The following is a 22,638-nucleotide window of genomic DNA, read 5'->3' as shown; positions in this document are numbered from 1 at the left end:
TTTTTAACTTATATATTTACGAGAAACCCAGAGAGAGAGAGAGAGAGAGGGGCAGAGACACAGGCAGAGGGAGAAGCAGGCTCCACGCAGGGAACCCGACGCGGGACTCAATTTCGGGTCTCCAGGATCATACCCTGGGCTGCAGGCGCCGCTAAACTGCTGCACCACCAGGGCTGCCCTAGAACAGTTTTTTCACTTCAAAGTAAAACTTTTTTTTTTTTTTTTTTAAGACTATTTGAGAGAGGGTGCAAGAATGCACGACCATATCCACAAGCTGGGGGATGGGGAGAGATTGGGGCAGAGGCAGAAGCACACTCTCCACTGAGCATGGAGCTCCATGTGGGTCTTGATCCTAGGATCTTGGGATCATGACCTGAGCCCAAGGCAGATGCTTAAGCTGAGTCACCCAGGCACCCCTAAAACATTTGTTGAGGAGAGTGCTCATGTGAGTGGGGGGGAGGTGCAGAGGGAGAGAGAAAGAATTTCAAGGAGACTCCAAGCTGAATCAAGTCCCACTGGGGGCTTAGTCTTATGACCCTGAGATTGTGACCTGAGTGGAAACCAAGAGTCAGTCACTCAACCAACCCAGGTGCCCCTAAAACATTTTCTGTTTTCTTCTCCAAGGGGACTCAGTAATCCAAATTTGGGTTTTTCTTGGTTCCCTATGCCAATTCCCAGTCTCCCAGAGAAGGAGATAAATTAATTCTTTGCAAGGAATAGTTCCTTACCTGGTCTTGGCACCTTTGTAAGAACAGTCTGCTGCAGGCTGTTGCTGTTCACACCTGTTGTCTTGGCATAATTTTCATTAATACCCCTTTTCACTTCGAAGTGCCCTGATTCCAGGGATAAAATGGATGTTTACTGTGCTTAGTAAGAACAGTCAAATCTGGGAGAGTGTGGGATGAAAAAGTTCATAGAGACCAATATAAACAGAAGGTAGATGTTTCTGTAAACCTAGCAACTGGGGTGGCCTGAGAGGAGGGTCTCATGGCTAAGAAAGCCTTTTATGGAGAGGATGTGGCCTAGGCTTGAGACCCAAGGCTTTGGGCTGAGGAGATTTGAGTTGTCAGTCTCGTTAAAATGTTGCTGTTAAATAGAGGTAGGTAGCTTTGTTTTATAATTAAAGTGGAACTTGTGAGTTTAAATACTGATGGTTTCCTTGGAGGATGGATGGGTTAGAAAATCAGGTGTGATGTTTTCAGATCTGTTATAAAAGTTTAAAAAACCTTTTCTGGAGAGGTGGTGAAAGTGACAGGTCTTGACAGAGGCAGAGGAATAAAATGGGTGAGATAAAAAGGAGAAATGGGTAAGTACAAGTGTGGGAATACTCAGGCTTGGAAGCAGCTATGAGCAGTCTGGATGCAATGAGCAGGATTAAGGCAACTTGCTTAAAGCGACTAAGCACTGCTGGAAGTTTGTAGTAGAGAAAGGAACAAGAGGTGAGGCTTCTGAGTTTTTCTTTCCAGTTTCTGGAATGTGAGGTTAGTGAGCTTTTAAACTTTATGAATTCTGTTCCAGGAGAGGGAAAATCCATTGTTTTATAGCCTTTAATACCAGGGCCATTTTTATTTTTGGCAGCAGCCCAAAATAGTGGATTATGCCAGGTGTAACTTATCTACTTAACTAACAGGATGCTCCCAGATCTTCATGAAGAGTGGTGCATTCTTTCCCTACCTCCTTTTCCTTTCCTCTGTGCGGAAGGGAGACTCTGGAATGTCTGGGTCCTGGAATCCTGTTGAGATCTATTCTGTGTGTAGTAATTGCTTGTGTTATTACTCTTGGCAGGTGAGCCCTTTCACAGCCCAGAGGCCAGGAGGCTGCGCTATTACTTAAAAGCTGAGTTATCTTGTTAAACTCCTCTCTTGTGAGCGCTTTAGAATCTCTTGAGACCTCCTGCAGGCTCTCTGTGGGGCACAGGCCCAGCTCTTAGGTAAGCCTGCCCTGCCCCCGTGTTAGTCATCATGATTCCAGCTCTGGAGGACTAACTTTCCGTTACATAGCAAGGCAGCGTAGGGCTGCTAGCTGGACTTCTTGGTTTCCATTTAATTCTTAAGGTTCCCGGGATCCCTGGGTGGCGCAGCGGTTTGGCGCCTGCCTTTGGCCCAGGGTGCGATCCTGGAGACCCGGGATCGAATCCCACATCGGGCTCCCGGTGCATGGAGCCTGCTTCTCCCTCTGCCTGTGTCTCTGCCTCTCTCTCTCTCTCTCTGTGACTATCATGAATAAATAAATAAAATCTTTAAAAAAAAAAAAATTCTTAAGGTTCCCGTATCAATGCTCTTAATGAAAGTACCTCTCTAGAAGTTTGGGACTTAGATTATGTGAGGAAGTTAGAAAATTGGTTTTTGAAAGTGGTTGATGGCACAATGTGAAGAGTAAAGATGCCCTGTGAGTCTGAGCTATCTATAAACTTGGAAATTTTCCCTGCTTTTCCTTGCTTTCCTTGCTTTATATATTTTATTATTCATTAGAGAGTGTGCTCCCCTCCCCTACCCCAAAAAGGAGAGGGGAATCAGAGCTGGTCTTTGTGGTTAGCATAGGATATATAGAATATTATGGATGTTTCTATTTTTTTATTTATTTTTAAAGATTTTATCAGAGAGAGAGCACATGAGGGGACATGGGGAAGGGGAGGAGCAGAGGGAGGGAGAAGCAGACCCCTTGCTGAGCAGGGAGCCCAGCAGGGCTCCATCCCAGGACCCCAGGGTCTTGACCTGAGCTAAAGGGAGCTAAAGGCAGCTGTCTAAGGGGCTGAGCCATCTGGGCGCCCTTGGATGTTTTTTTAATAAAAATGGAGGAGCAGTATCTTCTGGGCAATAGCTGTAGTTAAAATAACACAGGAGAATTCCAGGTAGGCCAGTCAGCCTTCTGTTTGGCTTCTAGAGGAGGTATGTATTATCTGTGATGGAGGATGGAGGGGTCTTGGAGACTGCAGTTTTTATTCCCCCATAGTAGTTTTCCTAGGATTTTAATGATAAGGAGAATTCTGGGGTAGTACGTTAATTTAGCAGTAAAGAACTCTGAAATGTTTAGGGTAAATTTGTGATTTGTACTTTATTTTGACATCTAAAATTGACCATTAATGTTGAAAATAGGAAAAGTTTCCAAACAAATCTAGAAAATAAAATGGGAAAATTAATGCTTTTCATGGGTAGCTTAGAAATTGAATTACATCCTTAAGTTCTACAGTCAGTTCTGCATATAAACCAAAATAAATATATTAGATATTCTTTAGAGATGATTCACTCTGAATCTGAGTATTCTCTATAAGCTAGCATCCTTTTTGCTGTAAGAAAAATACATAGGACTTTATGGAAGCAAACCTGAGAAATAATATTAAAGGCAACAATCTTCATTTCTTTCAGGTATTTCAGGGTCTCTGGTGTGCTTTCATTTTAGCGGGTGTCAGCCCTCCTTTCAGACTGTGGTGTGACATTCTGTACTCCTGGCCACTATGCAGGCAGAGCTATGAGAAGTCAGACATGGCAGCTACAGCCATGGGGGCTAGTAGGGTAATAGCTGTCCTCTGGCCACTGCCTCCTTGGATCAGAAATCAAGGGGTCCCTTCCCTCCTTCTTCTGAGCATTGAGGGTGCTAAGGAGGAAAAGAGTTGAAGTTGGAGATGGGGGAGATGGGGGAGATGGGGGAGATGGGGGAGATGGGGGAGATGGGTAGGCTGGGGCCTGGACTGACCCAGTAACCGAGTAGCTCCCTGAATGCAGTCCCAGGCTTCTCCACCCTGCCTTAGCAACCCCTGCTTCACCTCCAACAGTTCCTGCACAGGGGAGGGATGGCCTTTTTTGTCATCAGGAACAACTTTTTCTTGGGTTTCCTTAAGGGAAGAAGTCTTTGTCTTTGGGGAACTGTATCCTCTGCCTGTGGTGGGGACAACAGAAGTTTAGAGGCATATGATCTTCAGTCCTCTTCTCCTGTGACCACAGGAAGTAGTTCTGAAACAGAGTGGGCATGTGGATGAAATGTATGTGAACAGAAAAACTATCAGTTATTTGAAATCCATAAGACCAGCTGAGGTATCTTCTTCATATACTCTAGAAGTGTGTATTTTGAAGTATTTAAGAAAAAGTACAAATCAGTGACTTTTCTTTTTTAAAGGAGTTTATTTATTATGAGAGACAGAGGAGGGGGGAGGGGCAGAGACACAGGCAGAGGGCTCCCATGCAGGGAGCCTGGTGTGGGACTTGATCCTGGGACTCCAGGATCACACCCTGATCCAGAAGGCAGATGTTTAACCGCTGAGCCACCCAGGCATCCCAAATCAATGACTTTTTAAAGTGCTTTTGGTGCTCTAAAATTTCTGGCAGTCCCCAACCAAATCTTTGGACTAGGGCTCCAGTCCACCATTGCTTGGTAATCACTGCTACAGGTTGGGATGTGGAAAACATTCAGAAGGCATGGCCCTTGAATTGTTAGCCCTGCTCATGACTGGCACTAGGACCATGCACGTACAGTGCTTAGAAGAGACCTCTATATTAGAGTCCTAGAGTCTAGAGTGTGATGTTTCAAGTGCTGCATTGGACTCCATGTGGGATCAGGATTATGAGCCTGTCAGAGACTGCTGTGTGCTTGCTTGTGCCTTCTCTGAGCACTTCCCTCCCTGTCACAGTGTGCTCTTTGCCTATCCACTTAACATTTCTCTGAAGATAAAAAAAAATACTGTTACTTTCATTGCTTTCAATTAAGACATTCAAATATATTTTTCTTACCTTGCTATTTGGATACAGGCTTTGGGGTGTAAATCTACCGAGACATTGTTGTCTGTTAAATAAGAATAAATGTAAGAATCATGGAGAATATAATCCTAGAAGAAATTATCGCTCTTGCTTAGTGTCCCTTTGAGGGATATAGGAAATGATTGAGGAAAGTGGGAAAACAATTGAATATTGAACACTTAATTGGGAGAGTCTTCATTGTGATCTGGGATATAGATTTGAGTGGTTTCTGTTGAATAGAGTAGACTTGACAGTTTATAGGAAATAATCAATTGCGTGGTTAGAAATGAGTTAGGTAAGATGTTCTTGAAGGAGGTAACCAGGGAAATTCGACATCTTCTAATAAGAGGACTGATGAGGGAAGGGGGCTGAAGATGATGTTGCCAGAAATAACACACTCCCAGGGGGAGAATGGAATGATGCTGATGAAGCCTGTTGGAGCTGCGTTAGAGAGGGCAGAGAGAAGGCAGACAAGATACTGAACTCTTGGAATGGAGAATCCTGGATGAAGGGAGGAGGACTAGATGAGGACATGCTTGCCCGTGGGTCACGCCCAGGAGGTGGGTGGCAGGTGTTTGGGCTACCTGTTGTCATTTGGCAGAGAAATAGGAAAACAGATGTGAATGTGGCACGTGCTCTTGAGATCCTGGCTCTTGTTAGCTTCAGCAAAAATTCACTAAGCTAGGAGTTAAGGACAAGGACCATGTCTTGATGTTCAGAGTCTGGCATTGTGCTTTTACATGGTAGAGGCACTCATTTATTAAAAAATAAACTGAATGCTTACTTTGTCTCCTGTCTTGTTCTGGGCTCTGGAGCTATTAGGATAAGTAGGGTAGACCTGGTCCTTGTCCTCCTAGATCTTGTTTTTGTTTTTTCTTGAAAGATTTTATTTACCTAGTCATGAGAGACACCAAGACAGAGGCAAAGACCTACGCAGAGGGAGAGAAGCAGGGTCCTGGTGGGGAGCGTCCAGGACCCCAGGATCACAACCTTAGCTGAAGGCAGACACTCAACAACTGAGCCACTCACATGCCCCATCCTCATAGATCTTGTAGCTTCAAGAGGAAAACCAGTACTAAACAACTCTAGCGTTGTGATATATCCCATGGGAAGAAGTATACAGAGTACTCAGCACATATAGCAAGTCTATCTGACCCAGTGTGGAGATTGGGTACGCCTCTTTGAGGAAACCATGTAAGCTGAATTTGCTGGAGAACATGCTCCTGAGCCAGGCAGTTTGGGGATAGAGATCCGGAATTAATAAAACTTTATTGTGCGAACCCATCACTCAAGGATCTTATTGAAATGCAGATTCTGATTCATTAGGTCCTAGGTTGAACTGAAGTGTCTGCATTTCTAACAAGCTCTCAAGTGATTGCTGCTCTGTAGTTTTTTTCAGAGGCTTCCTGTGCATCCTCCTCACTTTTGCCTTTTTTATTCTTTTATTTCATTTGAAAGATCATGGGACTGGACTGGGTTATTTTTTCCTCCAGTCTGTAGCCATGGTGGCTGCAGTGCTATCACTGTTGAGTGTTTGTAGCTATAATTGATTAGCAGTAGAGAGTCTTCTGTCCCCTCCACATGCCAGGTGAAAATCCTACTCTGTCCTTCCATCACAACCTACTTTGTAGAGAGGGCCAAATGTATGGGGGATGGGAGGAGGAAATTTAGGTTGTGGTTAAGAACAAAAGAAAATCCAATAATGTCTTACATTATTAACGGAGAATTTCTTTTGGCATCTCCCAAAAGACCCCTTCTAGATTAGCGTGGGGTAACTCAGGCATTGTTTATAATAAAGGCAGCCCACTCTGAGGGGTAAAGAAATTATAACCAAGATTACAAGGCTTCACTGAAAACAAAAGTGTGTGTGGAGTTCTTGTTTCTTATAGAACGTTCTCAATTATTATAACTGTATTCCCATCAGTTTTCTTTTTCTTTTTTTTTTTTTTTAAATTTATTCACGAGAGACAGAGAGAGAGAGAGAGAGAGAGAGAGAGAGACACACAGGCAGAGGAAGAAGCAGGCTCCATGCAGGGTGCCCGATGTGGGACTTGATCCCAGGACTCCAGGATCATGAGCCACCCAAAGATTCCCCCATAACTGAATTCCCACAGTTGTTTCTTAAAACTTTTGAGACATTAAGGAGCTTTTGACTTTTCTGAATATTAAATCTAATTAGATCACACATGTAAGTTTTTAAAATCCCTACCAGCATAGGAAGAAAGAGGGACTCTCTAAAACCCAAGAGATGCTTTTTGGGTGCAATAGCCTTTTTGAACTGTGTGCTCAGAGGAGGTTTGGATTCTGTGATTTTAAAGCATTTTATTTTGTGAAGAAGTGAATGGCTCATGTCAAAAGATGTGGTCCTTGCAACATAATAACAATTTGACATTTATTTTCTTAGTGTTGTGTGCATAGAGCAGGAGAGGGAGGGAGGTGAGGAGCAAGACAACCACCAACTTCAGAACTACCTTGAGATCTAGTTTTAGTGATTGTTTTGTAGGCCTAGGGCAGCCTGTAGTATGTTTAGCACCTAAAAATTTTTTAAAACTTTATTTTGAAAAATTTCAAACTTATATAAATATTGTGAGGGTAGTACAGACAATTTCTGTGTTCCCTTCATCCAGGGTCCCCAATTGCCCTGTCATTCTCTCTGTGTTTATTACAGTCATTATTCATGGTAGGTAGGTTCTGTGAAGTTGCAAACACTGAACTAGAGAATACTGAACCATCTCTCCTATGAGAAATACAGGTTTAGATTCCTGCAAGCCTCTGGTCATCACATTATCATCAAATGATAGATAGCTGACCTTGTTCCATATGTGCTTGTGCTTAAAGATGCCTTATTTTAATATATACTCATGCCCGAGTGAAATTTAATCTAACATTTTCTCTGTAAGGCACATCACAACATCTTTCTTTGTGCTTAAGAACACTTCAGGACTACACCTAGGGGGCCATTTTAAATTTAAACTGTGAAATCAACAAGAAGCCCTGGTCACTGCAGTAATTTTCCTTTACCTTTAACATAGTCTGACTACTTGACCACAACCAGACATCCAAGTCCTTTAGTGATACTCTTTTATGTTCTGAAGTCAATTAATTTTTTCTTCTTTTGCTAGTTTTCACACGTGACTGTTGCTCACTTTGAAGTTTTCTCTTGACAACTGGAATGGATTTCTCTGAAATGACACCTCTGTTTGCCTGCCATATAGTTCTTCCTGAGTTCTTATTTCTGAGTAATTGTCTTGATCTCTGGGTCCTTGACAAGAGTAGAGCACATGAGTAGCAAGGACTTGGTTCTGCAGAGGACCATCATTCTGGGGACAGTTCTGGTACAGGCTTCCCAGAGATGGAGTCATTTCTTTCATGGGGAGATTTTATTTGTGGAGGAGTAAGCTATAACCTTGGTGCTTTATATAAGCTACCAATTTTTTTTAACATGTAATTGTTGTATACTTGAAACTAATATATCATAATAGCCTGACTGTATATTGTAAAATATTACCACAATGTCTAGTCAGCATCTGTCACCATACATAGTTACAAAACTTTTTTTCTTGTGATCTTTTAAGATCTCTCTTAGCAGCTTTCAAATCTGCAGTACAGTATTATTATCTATAGTTGCCATGCTGTATGTGACATCTTCATGGCTTATGTATTTTAAAAAATTTTTTTTTTGCTTATGTATTTTTAATTAGAAGTTTGTACCTTTTTGACTCTATTCACCTACTTTGCCTACTGCCAACCCCAGCCAACCAATTTTTGGACTCACAGTTCTCATATATTTAGCATTTGGGGTTTACTGAAAATGTACTGGGAAAACCTGGGTTCTGGCTCTGCTGCCATCATGACTGTGCCACAGTTTCCTCCATTGTAAGATGTGGATAACAGTGCCTGCTCAGCTTCTTCCGAGCATTGTTGTGAGGATGAAGGGGGTGGAGGTTAGGGAGGGAAGGGAAGAGAGACCAATGGACCTATATAACTTTTATTGAGTACCTGTTAGTGTCAGGGACTGAGGCCTCTCACTTAGTCATCCTAACAACTCAGAGAATAGTAGTATTGACCTCATTTATACGTGAGGGAATATCACAGTGCTAGGAATGATTTTTAAGTTAGTTTTCAGACTCAAGACTGATTTCAGAGTTCATCCTCTGAGGCTATGAGTGCCACCACACTTGGTTAGGGATAAAGTTCAGTGCAGATGTACATTATGATACTAATTTACCTTTATCTCTGAGGACAAAGATTCTGACATAAGCACTTAAATCTACTTTCCTAGACTGAGGGTATCTTAGCTGATAAATAGGAGAATTTTGGGTTTTAATAATTCAAAAAATTATGGATTATTTAATCCTTTCTGATTGAATTCAGTTGTTGGTGAATTTTCCATGATTTTGATAATTACTTCTATACCCCTGGAGGAAATGTCCACCTTTTTCTATTTTTTCTTTTTAGAAGATTTTATTTATTTATTCATGAGAGACACAGAGAGAGGGGCACAGACACAGGCAGAGGGAGAAGCAGGCTTCATGCAGGGAGCCCAACGTGGGACTCAATCCTGGGTCTCCAGGATCACTCACCGGGCTGAAAGCAGTGCTAAACCACTGAGCCACCCAGGCTGCCCTACCTTTTTCTATTGTACATACTCTTACAATCTTTACTTGAGACCACACTTTGAGCCATTTCTTGCTCTCTCTTTAAAGATTTAATTATTTATTTTACAAAGTGAAGAGTGTGTAGGGGCAGAGGGAGAGAGAATTCCAAGCAGACTCCCCGCTGAGTGCGGTCTGATATGGAGCATAATCTCACAACCCTGACATCATGATCTGAGTCAAAATCAAGAGTAGGATGCTTAGTTCACTGAGCCACCCAGACACCCCTGAGCCATTTCTTAAACAATATTGGCTGTTATTTATTAGGTCTTTTGGCCAGCTTCTATGCTAAATGCTTTTATTCTTACTTAGATTTCATAACAATTCTTGTGGGTATTATATATTTTATGAATATTTATAAGTGGGGAAACTGAGGTAAATAGAGGCAGTTAACTTTCAAAGATCACCACTGATACTGATTTGATTCGAAAACTAAATTTTTATTGCCACATACCTCTGTCCCTTCTCTGATTACAAAAAGGAGCAGTTTGTATAACTTGAAGTGATAGTCCAGAATTTATTTTTGTTGTGCACTTGCTACTTAGACTACCATAAGACTAGTTTTCATCTCACTTCCTTGTCATAATATATCAGAGGTTGGCAAACTGACTTTGTAAAGGGCCAGGTAGTAAATATTTTAGGCTTTGTAGGCCATACGGTCTCTGTTGAAGCTGTTCAACTCTGCTTCCAATGTGAAAGCAGCCATAGACAAATGATCTTGGCCGTATTCCAATAAAACTTTATTTATGGATGCTGAAATTTGAATTTCATACTCTTTTCATATGTTACATAATACCCTTTCGATTCCCACCCCATCCCCCCAACCATTTAAAAATGTAAAAGCCATTTTTAGCTCATGGGTTGTACAAAAAGCAGGCGGTAGCATGGATTTGGCCAGCTGGGTGTAGTTTGCCAATTCTGTTTTATCATCCTGGAGTTTTCTTCCTTTGTGTTTCCTTTTTGGGTGTTCTTTTGTAATATTGGAGTCTTAAGTCTCTGCTTGCCTTGCGTATGGTGGTATTTAACAAATGTTGGTTTGATTTTGAGCAACTGGCTCATGGAAGCTTTACTTGCTTAGTGACTTAGTCTTTGACACTTGCTCTGCTGACACATATAAATGGAGATTGTAATTGGGGGAAAAGATTTAATTAGTAGGTAACCTTAGATTTAATCCGTAGGTAACTTAAGATACTTCTTTAATAGATGTCAGCTCCCCAGATACTTTTTTCTAACGTGTGGTGGCGTAGTGGAACATCAGGATTCGGGGACTTCATGTTCTAGTCCTTGCTCGGCCATCCATACTTTACTGTCCACAAAAGTCATTTTGCCTGTTTTGCTTGCAGATTTTTCATCTCTAAAATGGCCCAGATTAGATGTTCTCTTAAGCTGCTTCTTATCTGTAGATGATTGTTCTAGTCCCTCTGAGATGTGAACTCCCCAATTTTCAGACTGAGGGCCAGTTTGTGGTATAGCTATTCTGGGGAGCAGCCACTTACTTAACGCTCATCTCTGCTAAATGTACTGGTGTGCCCAGAGCAAGTGAAATGGCTTGTCATGAGGCCATGGGCTTCCAGTTCAGTGTGTTTGAATGCTGGGCCTCTAATTTAGGTTTCCTTCTGCTCTTGCCAGAAAGAGTTGGCTTGTTGGCGGGTATTCTGGGAAAGACCTCCGAGACCACACAGCTTATGTTCTTTTGGGATTGCTTGCTCTTTGTCTCAATGACTTTTTAATTTTCAAGTGATGATGATTCTTGTGGAGGCAACAGCTGTGGCTGCCAAGAAGCTTTTTTTGATACACTTCCTGAAATTTCCCCCAGTTTAGTTTCTCTTCAGTTACTCTTTAATTTGTTTTTTTTTTTTAATAGAAGTTTTTTGCTTCATGAAAGTGTATCTAATAAAGGTTTTCCTATCTGATCCACAGCAGCTCCTTCCCCATCCCCTGATGGTATTTTTAGATAGAGAAAATGCCTTGTCGAGGGAAGAGTTCCTGGCCTGCCTTGTCATTCTGACATGCAGTCCCTGTGTGTGCAGCTATGGTTGTGGCAGTTGCAGGCTTCCAGATGGCACTGTGGCTCTTTCAGCCCAGTGACTTTCCTGGTTCTTCTTTCTGTGCCACAGAGGGAAAGGAGTTCATTCTCTTTGCTGTAGTGTTTCTCAGAAAAAGCTTATATTCTTTTCTTCACTTATAGAGTTTTGTAGATTTCATTGAACTTCTGCTTTCTTCCTGTGACTTTTCTACCTTGTTATTTGTAGTGGACTTGAAAGTATACCGTAGCCCGTCATTCTTTGGTGAGTCACCATACCTCACTTTGGGTTCTGAATCAACTGTCTTTTTAACGTATTTTTGTTAGTGTTGGTCAGCTAAGCATCTGATCTTCCTGCTAGGTATGGAAATGCTCTGTAGTGAAGCATACATCTTAATGTCCTCATGTTTTTGTACTTCCATGTTGGGTGTTAAAATTTTTTTTTGAAATAAATTCACATACCATAAAATTCACCCTTTTAAAGTATACAATTCAGTGGCTTTTACTGTATTTACATAATGTTCTCTGCTGTCAAATTCTAGAACATTTTCATCAGTACTGAAAAGATAAACCCTATACCCATTAGCTTCCCTCTCTCCAGCCCTTGGGAACCCACTAATCCTTTCTGTCCATGGATTTGCCTGTTCTAGACATTTTATTTAAATGAAATCAGAAATATGTGGCTTTTTCTGCCTGCTTGTTTTACTTATTGTAATGTTTTCAAGGTTCATGCATGTTATAGTATCGGTACTTCATTTCTTATTTCTGAATAATAATCCATTTTATGGATATACCACATTTTATTTATCCATTCATCACTTGAAGGACATTTGAGTTGTTTCCACTCTTTTTGGCTCTTATGGACAATGTTGGAATAACATTTGTATACAAGCTTTTGTGTGGTCATATTCTCTTGGGTATATACTTAGGAGTGGAATTGCTAGGTCAATGATAATGCTTTGTTTAATTTTGAGGGACTCCCAGACTGTTTTCCAGAATGACTGCATCATCAACGATCTAGGTTGGTGATTATCAACCAACAATGTAGGTAGGTTCTGATTTCTCCACATCCTTATGAACAATTGTTGGTGTCTGTCTTGATTATAGCTATCCTAGTGGCTGTGAAGTGGTATGTCATTGTGGCTTTGGTTTGCATTTTCCCATGACTAATGATGTTGATATTTTTTCATGTACTTATTGATCATTTATATATCTTCTTTGGGTAAGTATTAAAATCTTTTCCCCATTTTTAATTGCTTTATTTATTTATTTCTAAAGATTTATTTATTTATTTCTAAATATTTATTTATTTATTTACTTACTTACTTATGAGAGAGGGAGAGAGAGAGAGAGAGAGGCAGAGACACAGGAGGAGGGAGAAGCAGGCTCCATGCTGGGAGCCCGACATGGGACTCAATCCCAGGACTCCAGGATTGCACCCTGGGCCAAAGGCAGGTGCCAAACCACTGAGCCACCCAGGGATCCCCCTTAATTGCATTTTTTAAAAATTGAGTTACAGTAGTTCCTTTTTCTAGATACTAGACTTTTGTCAGATATGTTTTGTGAATATTGTGTTTTCACTTCTTTAATAGTGTCCATTGAGTCACTGGTTTTAAATTTTAATGCCCAGTTTATCTTGTCTTTAGTTGCTTGTGCTTTGCAAGATGGCATCATATCTTAGAAACTATTGCCTAATCCAAGGTCATGAAGATTTATCATATATATTTTTTTTCTAAAGGTTTTGTAGTTTAACTCTTTATTTAAATTGGCTATTTTCTGAGCTAAGTTTTGTATGAGATGTGAGGTAGAGGTCCAATTTCATTCTTTTGCACACAGATACTGTTTTCTTGGCCCATTTTTGTTGAAGATTCTTTCCCAACTGCATTATCTTGGCATCCTTTTTGAAAATCATTTGGCCATAAACATATGGGTTTATTTTAGGCCTTTTTGGTAATCTATTAGTGTTCAGGTGGGTGCCCTTTTTCTTTATAATAGGTCTTTATATTGGTGGGTGTTGCTAAGATATTTCTCTTGAATCTTAACAGACTTATCTGTTAAGCTGGTTGTCCTTGCAGACCTTAATCCGATGTTCTCAAGTAATAAGATTCAATTCTCAGGCCAAGATAATTTTTACTCTTGGTACTGTGAAAAGAATACTGGTTTTATTGTCATACTAAATGGATTTCTTTTTTTCCCCTAAAGATTTATTTATTTATTTGAAAGAGAGAAAAAGAGAGACTGCCATGAGAGTGAATATGTTGTGGGGAGGTACAGGAGAGGGAGAGAGGAGCCCAAGCAGGCTCCTTGCTGAGTGTAGAGACTGATGTGGGGCTCAGTCTCATGACTCCCAAGATCATGACCTGAGCTGAAACCAAGAGTTGGATACTTAACCAGCTGTGCCACCCAGATGCCCCCTACCTAAATGGATTTCTATACTGTCAGTTTCTTTGCCCTAAGTATATAGCATGGTTAGAGTTTTGTATAAGTTTTCTATCTGTGGTCTGGAGGTTTAAGAGTTACATGCACCAAATCATCTATCAGGATCTAGTAAAGGTTTAATGTGGTATTCTGTTGCTGGGCAACATTTTAGTGGCTGCCCATAAAATGTTTCTTGTAGGTAAATCTCCCCGTAAGCCTGTAAGTGGGTTTGAATAGTTGAGTCCCTATTTTCCTACTTAGCTGGTTTGTTTCAGCCTTTGTCACCATCCAACTTGTGCCCTGAAGCCAGGTCTTCTGAATCAAACCAGTCCCTTTGCAACCTTTATTGGCAGAGCTGAGAAATGTCTAATCCATAACCTCAGTCAAACTGATTCATTGTGACAGCTGTTTTCACAAACCTGCTGTATCAGGTAGGGCTAAGATTGTTTTTCTAGAGTATGTCATTTTATTAATATAATTGGGTAAAGCAGTTTACATAGGATTTGCTTTCTATGCTCTATAAATTAGCAATTGAGGATAATTACTGCATCTATGAAAGTTTGCAACATGAATCAGTACAGCTTTGGCAGAACAATTGTCTGTGACAGTTTCCTCTCAATCTTCACATTTTTCTTCTGACTTTAAATTCTGAATAAACAATATATTTTATTTACTTGTTATGTTTATTGTTTGTCTCCTCTTACTAGAATGTCAGCTCTTTAAGAGTAGGTATTTTTATCTGTGTTATTCCCTGAATATGTCACTTGCCTAGAACAATACCTGGCACATAGTAGGCATTCAAATTTGCATTGATGTAATAAATGAATCAGTCAGCGAATACAATAACAATTACCAGCTTAGATGTCAGGTCTTTCAGGGAGGAAAAATGATTTATTTTGGTGTGCTATAGGAGATACAAGTTAAATTTGATATATAAATATCAAATATATAATTTGGTCTTTTTCGTTTTTAAACACCCTTTAAGTATTTTTTTTTTTTTTCACCAGAAGCTATTTCTCCTTGGGTTTATTTGGTGAGGAACCTTGGATAAGAGAAGGCCATTAAAATATTTTTATTGAGGGGGGCACCTGGGGGACTCAGTTGGTTAAATGTCCAACTCTTGATTTCAGCTCAGGTCATGATCTCAGGGTTGTGAGATCAAGCCCTGCATTGGGCTCCATGCTGGGTGTGGAACCTGCTTGGGATTCTCTCTCTCCCTCACTCTGCCCCCCTCTGCCCCCATTCCTTCTTAAAAAAAAAAAAAATTTTTTTTTTTTTTTAAATTGAGGAGGAACTTTAGTAAAGACTATTGGGAAATAAGACAGGTGGAAGGAGTTTAACAAACCTTAGAAAGTGAAATGGAGATAGCTCAACACACTACACCTGTTTTTTTTTTTTTTTCCAAGATTTTATTTACTTTTTCATGAGAGATACAGAGAGAGGCAGAGACATAGGCATAGGGAGGAGAAGCAGGCTCAGTTCAGGAAGCCTGATGTGGGACTTGATCCCGGAACTCCTTGATCACCTCCTGAGCTGGAGGCAGACACTCAACTGCTGAGCCACCCAGGCGTCCCTACACTACACCTTCTTTATGCTATTTCCTTTCCTGTAAATAATAGGAAGGAAACTAGTTCTTCTCTTACAGCTAGGTCTCTCTCTTTTTTTTTTTTAAGATTTTATTTATTCAGGAGAGACACAGAGAGATAGAGAGGCAGAAGGAGAAGCAGGCTCCATGCAGGGAGCCTGATGCTGGGACTCGATCCCAGGACCCTGGGATCATGCCCTGAGCCAAAGGCAGATGCTTTAACTGCTAAGCAACTCAGGCGTCCCAAAATAGGGCTCTTCTTAATGGTCTGCAGACGCAGTCTTTTCCTGCTTCTCCACCATGGCTATGGCTAGATGAGGGGGAGCAAGTTTCACTGGAAAGACGTACATGTGTCCTTTCCTCCTGGGGGAATAGGAATGGCAATGCCTGCCATGATGAGTATCTATTCTTGTCGCTTAGGAGGTTGTATTGATGCCTGCTACTTGAATTTATATACTCAGTAGTATAAAAGGGGTCAAACAACCTGTTAAGTTAAAGTCCTCTCTCTCTGATTAAATTAATCCAAGCATTGACTCTTGTCTGAATGGCATATTTGGCACAATAGTGCAAAGATACTCTGACAGTAGTCTTTAGAATAGCATTCAGGGATTGAGGAGGAGATAGGAAAATTTGCAAAATTCCTGTACACAAGTTGCTTGCCACAGCCCTCTTTGGGGCCAGGGTAATATTTATAGACCCATTGCCCCCCCAGGGATCTCGTTTACTAGATAGAAGCGTTGGAGGTAGCACCTCTGATATTTAGGGACAAAGGAGATTCTTCTCATCAGTTCTGTTCTTGAGCTTCTCAGTGTTTTTTTTATTTATTTGTTTTTGTTGTTTTTTTGGGTCAGACTTGAGAAATAAGAATTTTTTTTTTTTTTTTTTTTTTTTTTATAGCCTAGATCAGTGCTCACTCATCTGTGTTTACCTTGATTAGCTAAGATGGGTTTTCTTCTAAATGGACCTTAGCTTTTCCAGCTGGGCTCACTGAAAAGTACTGGGTCTCCTGAGAGTGCCTTATTACTTTCAGTGAAAGGTTGACTACAACTGAAGAGCAGGCACTGGGGACAGATGTTCTGGTTTATATGCTGTATGTAGCTTGGCTCTCCTCAGCCCCATTCAGAAATTGTGTGTGAATGATTTCAAGCACAGGTATTCTACAATGTGCTATTCTTGCTTCTGCTGCTTGTGAAGACTTGACTATAAACGAATCCCATCCAAGCTGTTTTCCTTTACTTCCTTTGGCGCTTCTCATTTTGGGAGCACCAGGCATCCTGTGCTCTAGTATACCTATTCTTCCCTGGCTTCACTTGGAGAGCTTGTCTTTTTAGAATGTCCATTCCTAGGGATGATGGCCTAGGGCATGGGTTCTCAGGAGAGGTGGTTACAAAGGCTGGTTGGAAGCTATAGAGTTTAATTGCTGGTAACACTTGATCAGAAAGGATGTAAATGAAGAGCATGACTTGTAACTAGATAAGAAAGACCGTCTTTTATTATATGTTGTCCTGGTGTAGCCAGAGGAGAGCCATTTAGACCAAGGTTTGTGTGCTTAAGGTATTGAGGATACTGAGACATTAATCAGAGCACTGTTTTTTGTTTTTTTTTTAAATTGGAATAAGTATGTTTGTTGAACAGCTTCTGCAAAAAGGTAGTAGAATGGATGAATAAATTGTTCATACAATGAAATATACAGCCGTGAAAGTGAATAAACACGTTTTACATTAGCATGGGTGAGTTTCGCCAAGAAAAACAAAAGGCAGATGAAGCAAGTGACAAAAGGGCACACACAGTAGACTTGATTTATATAGAGTTCAGAAATAGGAAAAATGAAACCATGTTGTGTAGAGATGTATACATAGATGGTAAAACTGTACAGGAAAGCAAGGGAAGGGTTTTCATAATGGTGACAGGGAAAGGGGCTATAAGTAAACTGGGGCACAAAGGGGAGCCTAGGTTCCAGCAGTGTTCCTAGTCCTTTACTTGGGTGCTGTTTACTCAGTTGTATGCTTATTTTTTAATGTGTATGTGTGTGTTTAAATGTGCTTCTGTGTTTATATTAATATTTCACAATTTAAAGCATTAATTAAAGAGATGAGGGAGAAATATCAGTTAAGCAACTATATACAGGGGTTCCTTCCTTTCCAAGCATCCTTCTTTTACAGAGAACTCCATGGTATTGTCTACCATAGAGCTCTATATTGGCAGAACTCTCCAACCTTCTATCCACTAATTTTTCAGCAGCTATTTGTTTTGAAGTGTGAGATTGGGAGTCTTTCAGAGCTAGTGAAGCCAGTGCTCGAGCCCATCTGTTCATTAAATTGTGCCTTGCTGAGCAAAGACAACTTGAATAGCTTGGGTGACGTTTGTCTTTTTTTTTTTTTTTTCTGTATGGCTTTTCTTCTCTTCTCCCACTTGAAATCCTCCCTTCTTCTCCCCTGCAAATATTTTAAGTTAAATTCCAATGAGCTTCAGAGCTCTTTTGCAAGGGGGTTCTATGCCTGGTGGTGCCTTTGATTAGAAAGATAAAAAAGTGTTACTGTTCTTGGGAGCTGTAAGATGCCTCTTTGATTTTTCTGTTTTATTCCTGGAGAGCATGGATTTTCTAGATCACTTTGTATGTCTCCCTTAGTCTAGACTGAGTGCTGTCTGCAACGGAAGTGTAGCATTAGGCATACTCAGCTCCTTGCCGATGGATTGTAGGGGCTTCTTCCTTCAGTTTCCCTTTTTTCTAAGGCCTTCCATCGCTTGCTTCCATCCTAAAATGGGATGTGTGGATGGGAAGACATTAACTTCTTAATAATTGAAAAGAACATGGGTAGTGGTGCTTGCTGGGATGAAATTACAAAGGTCATTCATCTCCATGTCTCACATGCCTCTTTATCCCAAACAGTCTATTTATTTTATGACTTTTCCATTGTTTGCTTAATTCCTACTTCTGTTTCTGGGTCTGTCATTTCAGAAGCTGGCTCAATGTTTCTGTAGGTATTTCTCTTATGCAATTAAAAACAATCCATTCATTTAGTCACTCCATGAATATATGAATGCCTCCAAGGGGCCAAGTACTGTTTGAGATTTTGGGGATACAGTAAGTGAACAACTTATATTATAGTGATCTTACCTCAGACAACTAATTTTCTTTTTCTCCCCCTCCGTAGGTCCTCTCAGGCTGTGCCATCATTGTCAGAGGGCAGCCTCGTGGTGGGCCTCCTCCGGAGAGGCAGATCAACCTTAGCAACATTCGAGCCGGAAATCTTGCCCGCCGGGCGGCTGCAACACAACCTGATGCAAAGGATACCCCTGATGAGGTAGGTGCTTCCAGAGGCTTCCCTGAAGCTGTGGACCCAGGTTATAGCCGAGTCTCCTAGTTTGATGCAAGTTTGTACTCTTTCTTTCTGTGTATACTTTAAGCATTTTTGTGTCAGGAATGATGACTCTGGACATAACCCAACATTACTTTTGTACGTTTACACATTTGCCACCATTAGCAGTAATTCCAGCCTCAGGCTTTTTTCTTCTACCCTTTCCCATAAGCTAGGAGCCTTTTCAGGTTTGTCCATGTTTTCACTCCTTCTCTTGGCATAGGTTGAACTATTTCGTCTCAGTCATTTGAGGTTGCCATTGATTATGGCAGAGTTCTTTTATTTATTAATTTATGTTTTAATTCTTCGTGTTCAAAATTCAGAAGGATAGAGAGTGAAACATCTGATATTGTTAGTATCTTGTGTCTCCTTCCAGAGAGATTTATCACTTGTCCAAATAGGGACTCTTCCTTTCATAAGTAGTCACATACTGCATGCCTGTGCTTTATTACAGATTCTCAATTTGGATCCATGCACTCCTAAAGGCATCTGTGAACCCCCTGAAATTGTTTGCAAGGATTTGTGTAAACATGTATTGTTAATGGAGGGAGGTTTTTGTTTTTTTTAAAGATTTTTGAAAGAGAGCACAAATAGGCAGAGTGGCAGGGAGAGGGAGAGGCAGGCTCCCTATTGAGCAGAGAGTCTGATGCGGGGGTGGGGGGAGCTGGGATCATGACCTGAGCCATAGGCAGACACATACCCAACTGAGCCACCCAGGCGCCCCAAGGGAGGGAGTTTTTAATTGGTTTCTCAAGGCACCTTGTGGCCTAGTAGTCAAGAACCATTGTGTTATGGTACTTTGAGAGACTTCTGACCTTGTGTCCCAGCATCCCCTCCATTGTGCTGTTATTCCCCTGCCTCTAAAGCCTGTCCACCTTGTTGTCTTACTGGTCTGCCTTGAACTCTCCTAGCAACAACTGTGAGTCCAAATTTGGCATGGTTTAGTCTTCTTGGCTCTCCTAGTTTGAAACCCAGTTCTTGTCTCTTTGCAAGTAGTGCTTTTGGCTGTCATCAAAAGTGAAATTTCTGGGGCAGCCCTGGTGGCCCAGCAGTTTAGTGCCACCTTTGGTCCGGGGTGTGATCCTGGCTGGGGACCTGGGATTGAGTCCCGGGTCGGGCTCCCTGCGTGGAGCCTGCTTCTCCCTCTGCCTGTGTCTCTGCCTCTCTCTCTCTGTGTGTCTCTCATGAATAAAGAAATAGAATCTTTAAGGAAAAAAAAAGTGAAATTTCTGGATTCTAATTATTTGTCCTTTCCCCAACTTGATGATATATTGGGCAAGTTTGGTACCTCCACTTTCCTCTGCTATTACCTGACATGGAAGTGAAGAAGGAAACACAGCTCATGGGGATGTTCTATTTAAGGAAAACTGTAGTTTTAAAAAATCTATAATGAAGGGGCATTTTGTTTGAATTATAATAATGAAGCAATATTCCAGAAAATGGAGAAAAGTCTCCCATAATTATGTCAGCAGCAATCCATGGGATGATGACAAAGTAGGCCAAAGAAATTATTTTTCATTGGTCCTCCATCAGTGACCACAAGTGTTGGGAATAGTGATAATGTAGACACTGGGGTTGTTTAGTGAGGATGAAATGATCATGTGAAGTGCTTATTAGCACATGTCTATAAAGTACTTGATAAATGTTACCTTTAATCTCTACTGCTGTTTGGTAATTTCTGTTACTCTAAATACTCCTAGTACTGTTAGACCAGGCTATAAAGATTAACTCTCTTGCAGTATTTTCCAGATTTTGGATGCTGAGTGCTTTTCTTGACCAACATTTGTAATAGTTCTTTTCGTTTCAGTTGTGTGTTGTAGAACAGCTTGAGTGCTTGTGAGAGAAGAGTCGACCCTGGCTGGCTAGGGCTGATCAAGTTCATTGCCCCAGAAGAAAGAAGCAATGTAGCCTCTAAGAAAGAAGTGGGGGCTAGGTTTTAATTTCCTGATTCATGGATGGAAATCTAGGGCAGAGAAACACAAAGCCAGTTGGAACTTGTTCTGAAATATTTTAACTGTATCCTATGTAACAGTACAGTAAAGTCATACAGGAACTACCCTAGCTGAGAGAATACTACGTGATCTGATCCTAGCCCTCATTATAGTTCCATGTGTTTGTACAGTGTGCCATTGTTGTTGTTGTTGTTGTTGTTGTTTTTTCTCTCTCTTCCAGAGCAACTCCATCTCACTATGTTTCTTCTGGTAACTTCAGAGGCCTGGAGACATGAAGTATTTGATAGCTACAGATTTCACCCTTGCTTAGCCACACTCACTACTTCTCTGCCCTGATAATCCAGTCTCTCTTTTCCGTGCTGTGATCTGGTTTTCTCCCCGTACCACACTTTTGAAACTGCTTTGGCTCAAGTGACCGGTGATGCCAACTGATAACCCAAATCAGAAACCTGATTTCTCTGCTCTACCCTTCCCCTGTGACATCCAGACCTTTATTAAGACCTAGAGAGTCTGCCTCCTTTAAGATACCTCCTCTCTATCCTTAAAACTTCATTATTCCTCCTACTGTTCTTTGTTCCACTCTGATGATGTGCTAGGAATGTTGAAATTATGGACCTTCTGCCTTCATTCTCTTCCCCTCTAATCCTTTCTCCATATGCTCCCAGATCTTTTTGAAACAAAATTTCATTTATTCCCTAGCAGTATTTTTCCCACATTCATTCCATGTTTAGGTCTTTCTCTATTGCATTGTAAGCTCTTTGAGCGGGTGGGACCTTATCTCTTGTCTCTATTCTTGCGCTTAGGCAGTGCCTGACATGAAACAGATATACAGTGAATAAATGTGAATAATGAGGGTAAAAAACCTGAGCATCTCCTTTCTGGGGATCAGTAGATTGTGGAATGTGGCCTTACCCTTTCTTTCTGGCTTTCCTTTGTCTTGGAGCATGTTTTCTTTCATTTCTTTTCCTTCCTTCCTGCCTTCCTGCCTTCTGCCTTCTGCCTTCTTCCTTCTTCCTTCCCTTTTTTTAACGGATAGAGTCAAGGATGGTATTCCTCATTTGCTTCTCATTTTATCACTGTCCTGCATATCATTTGGTTGATTATTCTCTGCCTTCACTCATGATACTTTCTTTCACAGAAGCTCAGATCTCTCTTAAGTTCTGTGGCAGTAAAAGCAACTCCACTCTATGTCCCCAGCCGTCACTGCCTGTTCCAGCCTAATCCCCAGTGTTGCCTAGCTACTCTAGGCAGCTTAGATACTGCACTGATGGGCACTGTGGGAATTACACATTTATTTCCCACAGATTTACTGAGTTCCTATTATGTGTGAAGCTGTATGTTGGTTTCATGAGAAATACAGAAATGAGTGTTACAGTTTATGATTAGTGAAGCTTTTGAGAATTAGGGTGGTGGGGCAGAGAGGAACTGGTTCCATACATAACAGTGAGTGAGGTGATTAGAAGATGGGACAGGAAGTATTGAGCCCTGAGCCATGGACAAAAGTAGCTAGCTTTAAGGATTTACATACACTGTTTAGTAGTGTAGGAGTCTACCTAGTTCAAAAAAAGATTGGAATTAAAAAACCTTATTTCATTGTAGTAGACCTTAGACCTTGCTTGAGTTGGTGCAGAGTGCCAGCTGCTCCATTGCCTGCTGTTGAGCATTCTAAAGGGAAGAAGTAATTTTGAGACTTGGCTACTTAACAGCCATTTGCTTCTTAAATTGAGCTTTGGGACATCATGAACCAGATCACAGCTATCCTCCCTACGAAGCCATTCTGGATCTTATTTGATAAATGCTTTGGACATCTTTCCTTATACTTAATTCCTAGAGTTGTTCTGGGAGACTGTGTTGGGATAGCCTTCCCCAGCAGATAAGCTGTCTGCTGGTTGCACAAAGATTTGTCCTGGAGTGCT

General features: G+C 41.0%; 1 protein-coding gene across 1 annotated transcript in view; it reads left to right on the top strand.

Moving 5' to 3' along the window:
* Positions 1 to 22,638, top strand: part of SND1 (staphylococcal nuclease and tudor domain containing 1) — a 427,586-nt gene that overhangs the window by 12,719 nt on the left and 392,229 nt on the right. The window contains exon 2 of the mRNA XM_038556610.1: positions 18,567 to 18,716. Coding sequence (XP_038412538.1) covers positions 18,567 to 18,716 — 150 coding nt within the window. The remainder of the gene's footprint in view (positions 1 to 18,566; positions 18,717 to 22,638) is intronic.

This window comes from Canis lupus, chromosome 14, assembly GCF_011100685.1.
Source record: "Canis lupus familiaris isolate Mischka breed German Shepherd chromosome 14, alternate assembly UU_Cfam_GSD_1.0, whole genome shotgun sequence".
Classification (NCBI taxonomy): domain Eukaryota; kingdom Metazoa; phylum Chordata; class Mammalia; order Carnivora; family Canidae; genus Canis; species Canis lupus.
Note: the sequence above shows the minus strand (reverse complement) of the source record. Positions and strands in the feature narration are given on the sequence as shown.